The following is a 14,441-nucleotide window of genomic DNA, read 5'->3' on the forward strand; positions in this document are numbered from 1 at the left end:
GATATCTCCTATCCCATCAAAATATGTTAAAGATAATCATGCTCACAATAGCAATCACACTAAAATCATGAATCAATAATTTTAAAAGCATTTAATCAAAACAGTTTTAGGAGTTGGTGTTGCGCCTACCTCAAATCGCAAGATCCAGAAGCTATGAAAATACAAGCTATTAACCTTATAACCACTATGTTTCACCGTCCTCAATACCAAAATAATCATCTCTAATACTATTCCCTATTTTATCGAGTGATAAAACTTTTCTGTTTTCTAAACGACATAATCGTCTTCTATGACTTCTCCCAAAATATCAAATAATAGTACCTCTAATAATAATCTTTTGTTTTTGTTTTCTTATAAATAATAAAGCATCTTGCTTAATGACAAAGATATTCTTTCCATCCTAACACTAAGTAAATTTATTAATTAATGTTATTTACATATTTATCCAAATCTACCATTCATACACCTAAGCATAATTTCAAAAATTATATATTTCTTTCCTTCTCAAATCTAAAATAAATTCCACATTTTTCTCAATATTTAATCATGTCAAGTCAATAAATGTAATTAAGATTTTTAGTTTCATAATTTGAATTAGCTAGAGCACAAATTATTAAGTTACCAAAATTGTTCAAATTTTCCATTTAAAATCCATGCAAAATTTCATTAATCACTAATCGTGACAACTAAGGAAAGCAAATTTTCTTTATTTAGATTCACCATATACTCAATCAACAACCAATAATATAGAGACGTGCAATGAGTCATTAATAAAACTATTTATTTTCATTTTCACCTCAAGTAACAACTACCAATAATAATTCTTATAATTAAATTAACGAATTTAAACATTACCAAAAATATAATCAATACTTAATTATATTATTTATATTTATAGAGTGACACCTAATAATATGTACACACTTTCCAAAAATAAATTTCTAAGACATTCATAAGCTCATGCAAAACAAATTTTGTATTTTGTTAATATAATTAAATATCGAGCTTCACAAATATCAACATGCTACATGTCAATATCCATCAATTAATTATATTCTTGTTAAAATCAATCAAATCTAATCAATTAGTAAGAAAGAATATTAATGATGACTTCGATCAAGCACTAGTTTGCTGAGATAATCAAAGCATATTAAATTAAGAAATTACCCTTTTATCAGTATATAAAAATACCCTTAAAATTTGGACTGGGTATTACACTTTTTCAACATGATTTCTATAGGAAATTAAGGGTTTTTATTCCTCACACCTTCCTGCAAAATGTCTAAGAAAGATGTTGTGCTATTAAAATTCAAGGTAACAGGGGATGGTTCTTGAGCCCAAACTGTCTTAGCAAAGGGACACGAAATAAGTAGGTGTTCTACAGACTCAGCAACATTACATCCAAAAGAGCAGTTGGGTTGAATGTCATCCATAAACTTAGGCAGTTTCAGATTTGTTGAAAGAACTCCTTGCACACACTTCCAAGCAAAGATTTTAATTGTTTGTGACACATTAAGATTCCATAAGCTATTCCAGAAGGAATCTGGCTGCCCTAAGTTGTAGTGATTCACAGTTTTCTCAGTTAACTTGGTGTACATAGATTTCACTGAGAAAATGCCAGATTTAGTAAGAAGCCATCTAACAGTGTCAGGTTTATCTCTAGCTATTCTAGTGTTAATAATCTTCTTATCTATTGGCTCAGGAAATAAATCAAAAATTAAAGTAGAGTTCCACTTCTTAGTGATTGGATCAATAAGATCCTTCACAAGTGTTAAGTGAGAATGTTGGACCCCAAATATTCCTCTCTACTGATTAAGAATAATGCAGCTAGCAAAACATATAAAAATACTTGAAACAAGAATAAACTGAAGCAAAGTAATTCGATTAAGAATACGTACTGAAGCTTACAAAACTCAATGACTCAACAATACTATTTATACTAAACCAAACCGCGTAAACAGACTTCCGTAAATACTAAACTTCCTAACTGAGTAATACGTACTGACCAAGCAAATAAAGACTTCCTACTCAAGCAAAACTACGGAACATTCTAGCTCCTTCAAGAACAAGAACTGCACTTTCCTGTTTTAGATTAAACACCACAGAGTCTTGATTGAAATCACTTTCTAACAGCCTCCCTCAATCCAAGACTCTGTAAACTTGTCATTCCCAGCATTGTTCTTAGATTGACGAAGGTCTCAACCTTCAAGGCTTTTGTAAAAATATCAGCAATTTGTTCTTCACTCCGACAGAAGCTCATGATAATCTCCTTGTTTGTTACCAGCTCACGAATGTAGTGATACTTAATATCAATATGTTTACTTCTCCCATGAAAACTGGGTTTTTGTCAATGCAATAGTTGAGTTATTGTCACAAGTAATTCTTGTAGGACCTTCCTGTTTATGTCTCAAGAAATCTAGCATTCTTCTTAACCATATTGTATGAGTAGCGCAAGAAGCAGCAGACATATACTCAGCTTCAGCTATGGAAAGAGCAACCACCTGTTGTTTCTTAGAGACCAGCTAAAGAAGCTTGATCTAATATGAAAACCATAGCCTGGAGTACTCCTTCTATCTTCAATATCTCCATCCCAGTTACTATCTGTATAACCAACCAGTTCAGATTTTTCAGATGATGTGTAAAACATCCCTAAATCCATGGTGCCATTGAGATAACGCAGTGTGCGTTTCGCTGCTTGCAAATGAGACTGTCTAGGAGCTTCCATGAAATGACTAATCATTCCAACTCCATGCACAATATATGGCCTTGTAGTAGTTAGATACCTGAGACTGCCAACTAACTTTTTATACAAAGTTGGATCAACAAGCTCTCCTCCTCCTTCCTTTACTAATTTTAATCTTCCTTCCACTGGGGTTAGAATTGGCTTGCAATTGCTCATGCCAAAACGTTTCAAAATATCCTTTTCATATTTTTGTTGAGCAACAAAAATTCCATCATCAGTTTGTAAGACTTCTAGTCCAAGGAAATAAGACATCTTTCCTAAATCTGTCATTTCAAATTGCTTGATCATAGCCTCTCTGAATTCATCAATCATTTGTATATTGTTTCCTGTGAATATGAGATCATCCACATATAGACAAACAACAAAAAAATCATCTTCATATCCAAATTTCACATGTAGAGTATGCTCATATGGACATTTCTCAAATCCAGTATCCATAAAGTACTCATCAATTCTTGTGTACCATGCTCTTGGCGCTTGCTTCAAACCATAAAGAGCTTTCTTAAGCTTGTACACATGATCTTCTTTTCCTTCGACAACATATCCAGTAGGTTGATTTATATAAATTTCTTCCTCAAGAATTCCATTTAAGAAAACATATTTCACATCCATTTGAAAGATTTTCCACTTATACTGTGCTGCCAATGCAATAGTCATTCTAACATTATCATGTCTTGCTATGGGAGAAAATACTTCAAAATAATCAATACCTGGTTGTTGTTTATAACCCTTAACCACAAATATTTCCTTCAATCTTTCAGTTTCTCCATTAGACCTGAACTTAGTCTCAAAAACCCATTTAACTCCTATTGCCTTCTTTCCCTCAGGAAGTAAGTTCCCAAGTGTTGTTCTTTTCTATTGCATGAATCTCATCATTTATAGAATGTACCCACCCTTGATCTTGTGAAGCTTCATCATAAGTCACAGGATCACAGTCTCCAAATAGTGCAAAGTTGATTAATTCTTCATCAATATTGTCACTGTCACTGTTAAGAATACAGTCTTGTAAACGTGCTGGTAATACACGATTCCTTGTTGGTCTTGTTCTTTCTTGAGTTTCAGAAGCGGATGTGGTAGATTGTGTTGGTGTTGGCAACACAATTTCAGTGCCTTCTTGTGTGTTAACTTCTGTATTTTCTTCTTGAACATCAATTAAGATTGTTGTTTCTGTTGGAGATGCAACTTTCTCATTCCAATCCCATTGACTTTGTTCATCAAAAATTATATCTCTACTTACAATATTCTTGTTTGTAGTAGGATTAAACAGTTTAAACCCTTTTGTTTGACTACTATAGCCAACAAATATGCATTTCTCACTCTTATCATCAAGTTTCTTCCTTATCTGATCTGGAACATGTGATTATGTTGTACAACCAAACACTTTCATATGTCTAATGCTTGGTTTCCTCCCTGTCCATTTTTCTTCTAGAGTTTTCTCAAAAACACTCTTAGTTGTAAATCTATTTAGTATATACACTGCACAAGAAACTGCTTCTCCCCAAAATTCTTTTGGTAACCCTTTAGCTCTTCTCATAGTTCTAACCATTTCCATGATAGTCCTATTTTTTATTTCTGCCACTCCATTTTGTTGTGGTGTGTATCTTTCTATCACTTGGTGTTAAATTCCATTGTTTTCTAAGAAATTATTGACTGCAATTTACTCAGTGCCTCTGTCAGTTCTTAGTACCTTAATTTTCTTGCCAGCTTGATTTTCAATATAAGCTTTAAATTTCTTAAAGTACTCAAAAATATCACTCTTTTGTCTCATCAAGAAAACCCATCCTTTTCTACTAAAATCATCTATGAAAGTGATAAAATACATGTTACTTCCTCTAGAAATCTCTTCTAATGGTCCACATAAATCAGAGTGAACTAATTCCAAATTCTCTTCAGCTCTTATAGATTAATTTCCAGCTGGAAAAGGATCTCTATGCTGCTTTCCAAATATGCAATCTTCACACTTGTCTTTAGGGAGAGTTATGTTTGGTAATCCTATAACCATATCCTTCTTCTCAAGCTGTTGTAAACTTTCAAAGTTCACATGCCCCATTCTCATATGCCATAACAAAGTATCACCATTCATGGAAGAACTATAGTATTGTTCTTCATTATAATTAGTATTCAATGGAAACAATCTATTTTTGGTCATTTGTACCTTTGCAATAAGTCGCTTTCTCTTGTCATGAATAGTGCATATACCTCCTTCAATGTGCATTGAATATCCTCTCTCAGAAAGTTGTCCCATGCTCAGCATATTTTGATGTAGTCCGGGAACATAAAACACATCTGTGATATAAGCTTGAGAGCCATTCTTCAGAATAATAGCTATCTTACCCTTTCCCATTACTGGTACTAAGCATTATTACCAAACTTCACATCTGTTCTTATTGATTCATCCAGATCAACGAACAAATCCTTTAATCCACTCATATGATTACTCCATCCAGTATTTAGAAACCATTTATGACGTGCTTGTTCTTCACTTGGATGACAAGCCATCAACAAAACTTCAGATTCTTCCTGTACCAAATTAACTTTGTTATCAACAGAATCTTGTTTAGAAATCCTTTTACATTCAATAGAGAAGTGACCTAATTCACCACACTCCCAACACCGAATCTTTGTTTTGTCAAGAGGTTTCTTATACTTTCCTTTATTTTGAGATGGATTAAATTTACCTTGAGTTTTAGTTGAGTTAGACTGTTGTCTGCTATTCCAATTTGTCTGACTTTGAAGTGCCTCTTCAACTGGTCGAATAACAGATTTCTCTAGAATTCTCTGTTCATAGGCTTGTAATGGTCCTAGTACTTCATCAATCTTCATATCAGAAACTGTATTACATTCTTCAATGGAAGTTACCTTTGACTCAAATTTTTCAGGTAAACTACGCAATATCTTTTCTATGATTGCAGCGTCCTCAATTGTAGCTTCATTAGCTTTCATCTCATTAACAAGACTTAATGTTTTAGAGAATAAATCTGCTATCAACTCAGTTGATTCCACCTGCAAAAGCTCATACTTTCTTCTTAGGGTTTGCAGACGTACTTTCTTCACCTTATCAAACCCTTTATAATAGCTTGTTATAGAGTCCCAAGCTCTCTTAACTTCTTTGATATAAACTACTCTATCCATGATAGATTCATGGATTCCTTGATGTAGGATATATGTAGCTTTAGAATTCTTTTTCATGTTCTCAGCTAGAGAAATTGTCTGTTCTGGAGTAAGAGCAGCTCCTGCAACTGCTTCATCCTGTGTCAACAATATCCCATACTTCTTGAAACATAAATATATTTTCCATATGTATTCTCCAATGCTCAAAATTCTTGCCATCAAAGACTGGTGCCTTGATCGAACTCATGTTGGATGTCATCTTCTTAACAACCCTAACAACCCACGATCTCTACTGTCTCTCGATGCCAATTGTTGGACCCAAATCTTTCTCTCTACTGATCAAGAACAATGCAGCTAGCAAAACAGATAAAAATACTTGAAATAAGAACAAACTGAAGCAAAGTAATTCGATTAAGAATACGTACCGAAGCTTACAAAACTCAATGACTCAACAATACTATTTATACTAAACCAAACCGTGCAAACAGACTTCCATAAATACTAAACTTCCTAACTGAGTAACACGTACTGACCAAGCAAATAAAGACTTCCTACTCAAGCAAAACTACGGAACATTCTAGTTCCTTCTAGAACAAGAACTGCACTTTCCTGTCTTAGATTAAACACCACAGAGTCTTGATTGAACTCACTTTCTAACAGAGAATTAGTAGTGTTCTTAAGACTACTAAGGTTATGTTCCAATGTAAAAATCCATCTGTCATCTCAGATATTAGTACCACATCCATCTTCTATTTCCCAAATACTGTTTTGTTCCACCAAATGTATGCCCTTACTTATACATTTCCAGATCCAAGAACTTGTAGTTGGAATTTTAGCTTTAAAAACAGAGCTATTTCTAAAGTATCTAGGTTTTATTTGAGTAGCCCATAGAGCAGTAGGCTCAGTTAGAAGTCTCCAAGCCAATTTAGTTATCATAGCTAAGTGAAAAAGGTGAGCATTTCTAAATCCTAGTCCTCCCTTAATTTTTGGCTTGCAAAGACAAGAATAAGATTTAGGGAAATAACCCTTATAGTCTGTTTCCTTCCCCCACCAAAAGTCTCTTTGTAAAGAGTCAACCTTTTTAGTGATTTTCTTAGGTAGAATGAAGCAGCTCATTTGAAAGCTGGGCATACTTGAATTAGTTTACTTGTTTGGGCTAATATTTTGCCCATCCATCCTTGAATCTTATGTTCCATCTTTTCCACTAATCCTTCAAAGAGTTTAATTTTGGACTTACAAATGAAAAGAGGAGTTCCTAAGTAAGTGTCTTAAGGATTAATTTTCTTGATTTATAAAATTTTACTAATCATTCTCTGATGTTTTGGTTGGACTTTTTTACTAAAAAGAGTTCCAGATTTCTCAAAGTTAATAACCTGTCTCGAGGCTCTTCCAAAAGAATCAATAAGAGAAACAATATTATGACATTCTTTAAAATCAGCTCTAATAAAAAGAACACACTCATCAGCAAAAAAGAGATATGAGATTGGACTATTCTTGGGTGTAATTTTCACTCCATGAATGAGTTTTTCCTCTTCATTAGATAAAAGTAATCTAGAGAAAATTTCCATACAAATTATGAATAAATAAGGAGAAAGAGGATCTCCCTGCCTAAGACCTCTAGTAGGTTTAAAGTAATCACCAGGACTACCATTTAATAAGACAACAATAGAAGAAGTTGAAATGCATTGATGAATAAGATTGCAAAAGTTATTATCAAAACCAAAAGCTTTCATAGCGGAGTTTAAAAAATCCCAATCTACTCTATCAAAAGCCTTAGACATATCAATCTTGATGCCCATCCCAGCATGTTTCACTTTCTTTTTCTTAAATGAGTGAATAATCTCTTGGGCAATTATAATATTGTCAGAGATCTGCCTTTTAGAAAGGAAAGTTGCATTGAAATGGGGAGATGATAGTATTGAGAATAGGCTTTATCTTGTTTGATAAAAAATTTGCTATAATTTTGTATATGGTGTTACATAATCCAATTGGCCTAAAACCATTAGGATCAGAAGGATGTCTACTATTAGGGATAAGAAATAAGAAAGTTTTATTAAAATCAGGGTCCAACTCACCTGATTCAAAAAAATGTTGAATGGAGGCAACAACTTGTTCTCCAACAGTTTCCCAATTAAGTTTAAAAAAACTGGCAGGGAATCCATCAGACCCAGGTGATTTATTTGGTTTTAGCAATTTAACAACTGACCAAATTTCCTCAGGAGATGGAATGGAGTTAAGGATTAAATTCTCAGCAGAAGAAATACAAGGAAAAATATTCTGGAATAGTAATGGGTTAGGAGGTGGAGGTGGTGAAGGAGCAGAAAAAAGGTTAAGGAAGAAATCGAAGAGAGATTTTTGCATTTCCTCTCTGTTAAAGGTTAATGTATCATCACCTCTTTTTAAACATTTAATATGATTCCATTTTCTTCTTTTCATAGTTTTAGTATGAAAATATTTTGTGTTTTTTTCTCCTAAATGAACTAGGTTGTCTCTAGATTGCTGTTTTGCTATGGCTTCATATGTTGCATACAAACTTTCTAGCTGAATAAGTTTGGCCTTTATTTTCTCTTCCTTTTTATACACAAAATTGGAGTTGTTTAGATTGGTAATTTGAAACAGAGTTTGCTTAATTTTTTTTGATGGAAGGCCAAAGATATTTTTCCTCCAGTGATCTAAGTTAATTTGTAAGGACTGGAGATTTAAAACTAGGGAATTAGTAGGATTTTCTCTAATAATATGATCCCAAGAATCTTTTATAGTTTGCACACAAGAGTTCTCCTTTTTCCAAGTGTCATAGAATTTAAATGTGTAAGAGTTTTTCCTATTGGAAGTATCTAGGTTCAAAGCTATAGGACAGTGGTCAGAGCCAGTTGCCACTAGATGAGTAAGTTCTGCATTAGGGAACTTAGTACTCCATTCCAAATTAGCTACAACTCTATCTAACCTCTCCTGTATATCAGCCTCTTTTTCCCTATGGTTATTCCAAGTAAAAGCATAACCTTTAAAGCCTAAATCTAATAGACCAACATTTGATAGAATATTATGGTAGAATTCACAATCAAAAAACTTAAATGGTAACCCTCCTATTTTGTCCTCCTGACTGAATATCATATTAATTAAGGTCACCTAAAAGGATCCATGGCATAGAGGTCTTGTCAATTTGTTCAGAAATGTCAGTTAAAAAGTTCCAAGCCTCCTTTCTAATGTGGGGGTAAGGGTTACCATAAAAACATGTTAACAACCACTTTTCTGCTGCAGGGTTGGTCTGTACTAGTATGTTGATCATATTTAAGTTCCATTGAACAATTTCAAAGTAGAACCCATCTACCCATGCTAATGCTAATCCTCCAGCTAGCCCTTTAAGATCAACGATATGAGTATTAGGATAATACTTAAGCAGATTTTTGACTAAGGACCTCTTGGATTTGGTTTCAGAAAGAAACAAAATTTCTGGTTTGTCACTAGTTATCAATTGGTTCAGATGGTTTTGTGTAAAGGGGTTACCACCCCCTTCAAGGTTCCAAGTTATGATTTTCATATTAGACAGATTCTAACTGGCATTCCTAAAAGACAAGTGCACAGAGCAAGATAATTTAGCAGAGCAAACAAGCAGTAAAGCAGTAAATTTCTAAAGCAATAAAGAAAACAAACACACAGGCAATGTACGCAGACATGTAATGTAATTTAACAGAGCAAATTAAAAGGATAAATTAGGGTTTTAAAGGTACCTGAATTTCGACCATTTGCACAGATGGGGACTCGAGAAGGAAGGGAATTGGAGAATGGGTATCTGTAGCTTGATTCGATTCTTTAAAATTTGAGCCATATTGATCAATGGTTAACAGGTTATCTGAATCTGAAACCAAGATTCTTAGGCCTTCAGAAGAGGAGGATGATTGAAAATCTGGGATTGATAACTTGAATGCAGATTTAGGATGAGCAATAGATGATGCAGGTGTTGTATGCAATGCATTATTAGTATGCTGAACTGAATTACCATGAGAAGCAAAAAAAGAAGAAGTTGTTGATTCAGCAGAGATCAGGGATGTAAGATTTTCTAGGGCATCTTCAAAAGGGGGAGAAGAAAATGATAATCTCCTATTAACTAAAGTTGGTTCCGTCCCAGAATCAGGATTAATTTGAACTGGTTCCAACTCCCTTTCTTGTTCCGTTACATTCTCAACTAGAACCATTAAACTTAGAACCCTTCTGGTTTCCGAGTTACCAGACTCGCCCGGTTCAGAACCTTCACCATGGATCGGTATAAATTTTTCCGGCAGATTGAATGGGTAAGTTCTTTTTCCTAGGATAGAGTTAGAAGCTTCCGACATATCTTCATCATAAGTGACTGGCCCTAAAACCTCATAGTTACGATCAGAAGGCAATGGTGCAACATTAGTTGGTTCAATTACAAGACGGATCTCACCAAAAAGTTCAAAAAGCGTTTCCCTATTTCCCGGCATAGCCAAAAATGGTTCTACAGGTTCCATATTGCCATGAGCATCTGTGTTATCTTGCGGGTTCCATATCTAGATGGGAGTATAATCTATCCAGAAGATATCATCAGCCGGACCAGGAGAACGCATTGATATACCATAAATATCTTCTAAGGGACGGTTTTGGCGAATAACACAGTTGGAGATTTTGTGACCTAAGCGAAAACAGTGAGAGCAAAATTTTGATGATAGGTTATGGTAGGTGAATGTGAGATCTCGAACCGGAAAGTACTCCACTTTTATCAGAAGCTTCATGACTAAAGGTCTCTCAATGTTTCCCCATACCAGAACTCTTGGTTCACAATCGAAACCCTCGTTTTCAACTCTGCTCACCACTCCTATTCTACTTGCTATTAAACTTAAACGCTCACCTCGTCTGTGTGCCTGTTTGGAGTTTGAGATACTAGCTCAAAGAGGTATTTCCTTAACAACTTCGGAAGATATTTGCATTCCTGGATAGGCTGATCTTGCAGATAAAACATTCCCATAAGGATACCACGGTCCATTGAGTGCTATCCATTTTAGGTCCTCTGCAATTCTGAAAGTGATAATGAACAAGTTTGGATCTACATCCCGGATTTGAAATCCAATGTTGAGACCCCAAAAATGACGTAGAACTCCTCCTATATCTTCAGTTTTATAGATTTGTGTGGAGAAAACTCTAGCAAGGATACTATTCTCTTTAATGACAAATTCTCTCATTAAGGAAGCTGGAGTTGGTAGAATACCCTCATTCGTGTAATTTGCATATCTCTGAGCTACTGAAAGACCACTTAAATGTTTGTATAGATCATAACTGCTCATACTGACTTAAGAGGAAGACAAGAAAATGTAGAAGGGAAATTAGCATTCAAAGGGAGAATGAAAGATGGAAAGATGAATGGGGATGAGAAACAGGCGTACATACATACTTATATATTTTAAAAGTTGTCTACTTTCTCCCAACGGAAAAAACCTCGAAAAACTAACCTTAAACAAGTGAAAAGGAAATCTAATTCAAATATACCTCGACCAATCAGAACACGACAACCAAATTTAAGATAAAACATGCAGACCTTCAATCAGAATACCATTAATACCTCAGTCAATGCTAAAAAGGCTAAGAAACAATCTTTAGATGGTTAGTCACTAAATCTGGGTCATAAATACGAAATCTAGGGCAAGATTTATGCGTTTCGTATCTAAGGCAAGACCTAATTATAGGTTGTAGAAGTTCGATAAATAGTGAAGTCTCAAAGAAACAGAGACAAGACAAGACCAGAGAAACAAGATAGGTTCATGCTACGACGACTAGACTAGCCCGAATCAGAAGATGGAGAAGGTGCAAGATGTCTAAATAAGTCTGTTTCTCTTAGAACGATATGCCACTAATCGAAAATACACTGACGATTTGAAGAACACAAGAAGATGAGACGTCTGAAATACATGAACCAAAACGTATAGAGATATTTAGAATTAAATGCATAAGGAAATCAAAAGTTTATCTTAACTATAAATCCTACTGCAAGTACAATATTTTATAACAAGATAATCCATAGATAAGAAGAGAAGAGATAAGAAAAGAAATGGCGTGTAAACACTTTAGAATCCCATTAGGTGCTCCTATTTCATCTACTAAGGTCATACGTTGCAATGAAGTGCAGCTTCATCGTATGCAGTATTTTCGTTGTACCATCTGCAATCGAAAAACTTTCGTGTATCCAGCACAAGCTCAGAGATTGGCTCTATGCAATATGAGCGAAGAAGAGAATGATAGATTGGGCAAGCAGGCAATCAAAGACCTACACATTCGTTTAACTACTGGAATTCCGGTGACCGCTAACTACTTTTTAACCGAGTATCCTCCTGGAATAGACTATGCCTATGTCAATGAGAAATCAACTATCTATCAACATGAACGAGAAGGAGGGTTGATTGAAGTTGAGGATTCAGAAGGAGATGAGTGAGAAGAAAGACAGAAGAAAGCAGTAGTAGTGGTTTACTTATTTCTATTTTATTTTCCTAAAGGAGTTTCAGGGACCTTACTGAAACTCCCACTTGTGTAAGAAATATTTCTTAGTTTGTCTTGTATTCTCTAAGTAGATGAATTTCTAATTTTATTGGAATTAGTGTGTTTATTTTAAAGTTGATCTTGTCTCTGCCAAAGAAATCTTAGAAAGAATCAGGAAGTAAATATTATAGAAACAAAGGGAATAGAGGAAATCTGAACCAAATGAGAATTATGCGTTATAAGAATTAAAGACTCCGAAAGATTAAATAATATTGAAGATATAAATAGATACTTATTCAAAAAAACTAACAAAAAAATTCACGAACCATATAAGCAAAACAATTTAGATAATGAAGGATATACTAAAGACTTTATGAATGCACTCGGTAAACTTATTGGGTATAATAATAGTAGGATAATGAAAATGCACCAGTTATAAATTTGTTATGAATGTTAAAATAAAAAAGATGAAAATGCTCAAGTTATAATCCATATTTTAGCTTCCAAAAGAACCGAATCGAAGCAACAATTGATACTCTTCCCCCTAACTTGAACCCCATCTGGATTGTGATCGAAATACAGATGGGGAGATTACTCGGCTCCCATTACAAACAAAGGAAGAAGAGTTGAAGAGAGAATGGGGATGAAGAAACACAGCCGTTAGGAGAGGAGAGAGGGCAGAGCCGAAAATGACAGCGTGGGGCTTGAGGCTTTGATTTATGTTCCAGTGAGATGTCACATATGTGTATTCATCTGACCACATATTATTCAGCCAAAAGGCCCATTAAAAATAAAAACGAGTTATGGATGAAATGAGAGCAAGATTGTGACTGAGATCTTCACAACATCCATTTTCGAAAAAGGTTTTTGCGGTTTTGGCAATCTTGTTCAACATTGTATTTGATAGAACATGAGCATCAAAGGAAAGCTAAACAGATTGAGAGAGAAATCTCTATTTCATTGTGTTTACTAGATTGGCAAAGCCGTAGTACATATACAGAGATTACAATGAAAAGAAAGGAAACAAAATATACAAAAGATACGTACAAGGGATACATACAATATTATGACAACACTAAATATATATGAAGTTAAGAAGAGTCTATGTAAAGATACTATAATATCTCGTAACCCCCACCCCCACCCCCCAGACTCAAGATGGTGCTGAACTCATCTTGAGTCTAGAAAGCAAGAACTTTAGTCGAGGAGCAGGATGTGACTTGGTGAATAAATCTGCCAATTGAAATTCTGAGCTTACGTGAGGAAGAGTAATTGTTCCATGCTTAAAGTGATGTCTTGTAAAATGACAGTCAATCTCTATATGCTTTGTTGTTTCATGAAAAACGTCATTATGAGTAATTTGAATTGCAGCTTTGTTGTCACAAAATAGAGGTGTAGGCGTAGAAATGAAACTCCCATGTCACTGAGTAACCATTGAATCTATATGATCTCAGAAGTAGTATGAGCTAGAGCTCGATATTCTGCTTCAACACTTGAACGAGATACAACAGTCTGCTTCTTACTTCTCCAAGATATAAAAGAATCTCCCAAGAACAAGCAGTACCTTGTAATGGATCGCCTATCTGTAACATCCCCTTCCCAATCTGAATCTGAGTATGCTCTAAGAATAAGTTTAGATTTAGGTGAGAACTGCAACCCCTGATATAAGGTTCCCTTGAGATGACGAAGTATTCTAAGAACAACAACATAATGAGTAGAACGAGGAGCTGACATGAATTGACTTACAATATGAACTGCATGACTTATATCAGGTCGAGTAATGGTTAAGTAATTCAGACTTCCTACCAATTGTCGATATAATGTTGGATTGGATAAAATCTTTCCATCTGAAGAACCATGTCTGACATTCACTTCTAGTAGAGTGTCTGTAATTTTAGCATCAGTAATTCCAGAGCGTGCAATGATTTCAGATGCATATTTAGCTTGAGAAACGAAATAACCATCAACTGACTTGCTCACCTCAATACCAAGAAAATAACTGAGTGGACCAAGATCCTTCATTTGAAAACATGTACTTAAATGGTTTTTAAGATCTCTGATACCTTAAATATCACTGCCAGTGATAACCATATCATCTATG

At 34.6% G+C, this 14,441-nt stretch overlaps 1 protein-coding gene across 1 annotated transcript; it reads right to left on the bottom strand.

Moving 5' to 3' along the window:
- Nucleotides 1–13,780: 13,780 nt before the first annotated feature.
- On the bottom strand, nucleotides 13,781–14,362 carry LOC113360015 (uncharacterized mitochondrial protein AtMg00810-like). Its single transcript, XM_026603570.1, has one exon. The coding sequence runs from the start codon at nucleotides 14,360–14,362 to the stop codon at nucleotides 13,781–13,783; it is 582 nt and encodes a 193-aa protein (XP_026459355.1).
- Between the last annotated feature and the right edge of the window lie 79 nt (nucleotides 14,363–14,441).

Source organism: Papaver somniferum, chromosome 1, assembly GCF_003573695.1.
Source record: "Papaver somniferum cultivar HN1 chromosome 1, ASM357369v1, whole genome shotgun sequence".
Classification (NCBI taxonomy): domain Eukaryota; kingdom Viridiplantae; phylum Streptophyta; class Magnoliopsida; order Ranunculales; family Papaveraceae; genus Papaver; species Papaver somniferum.

Coding starts and splice junctions, on each gene's coding strand:
- LOC113360015 (XM_026603570.1), bottom strand. CDS start 14,362: ATGAAGGATCTTGGTCCACTCAGTTATTTTCTTGGTATTGAGGTGAGC.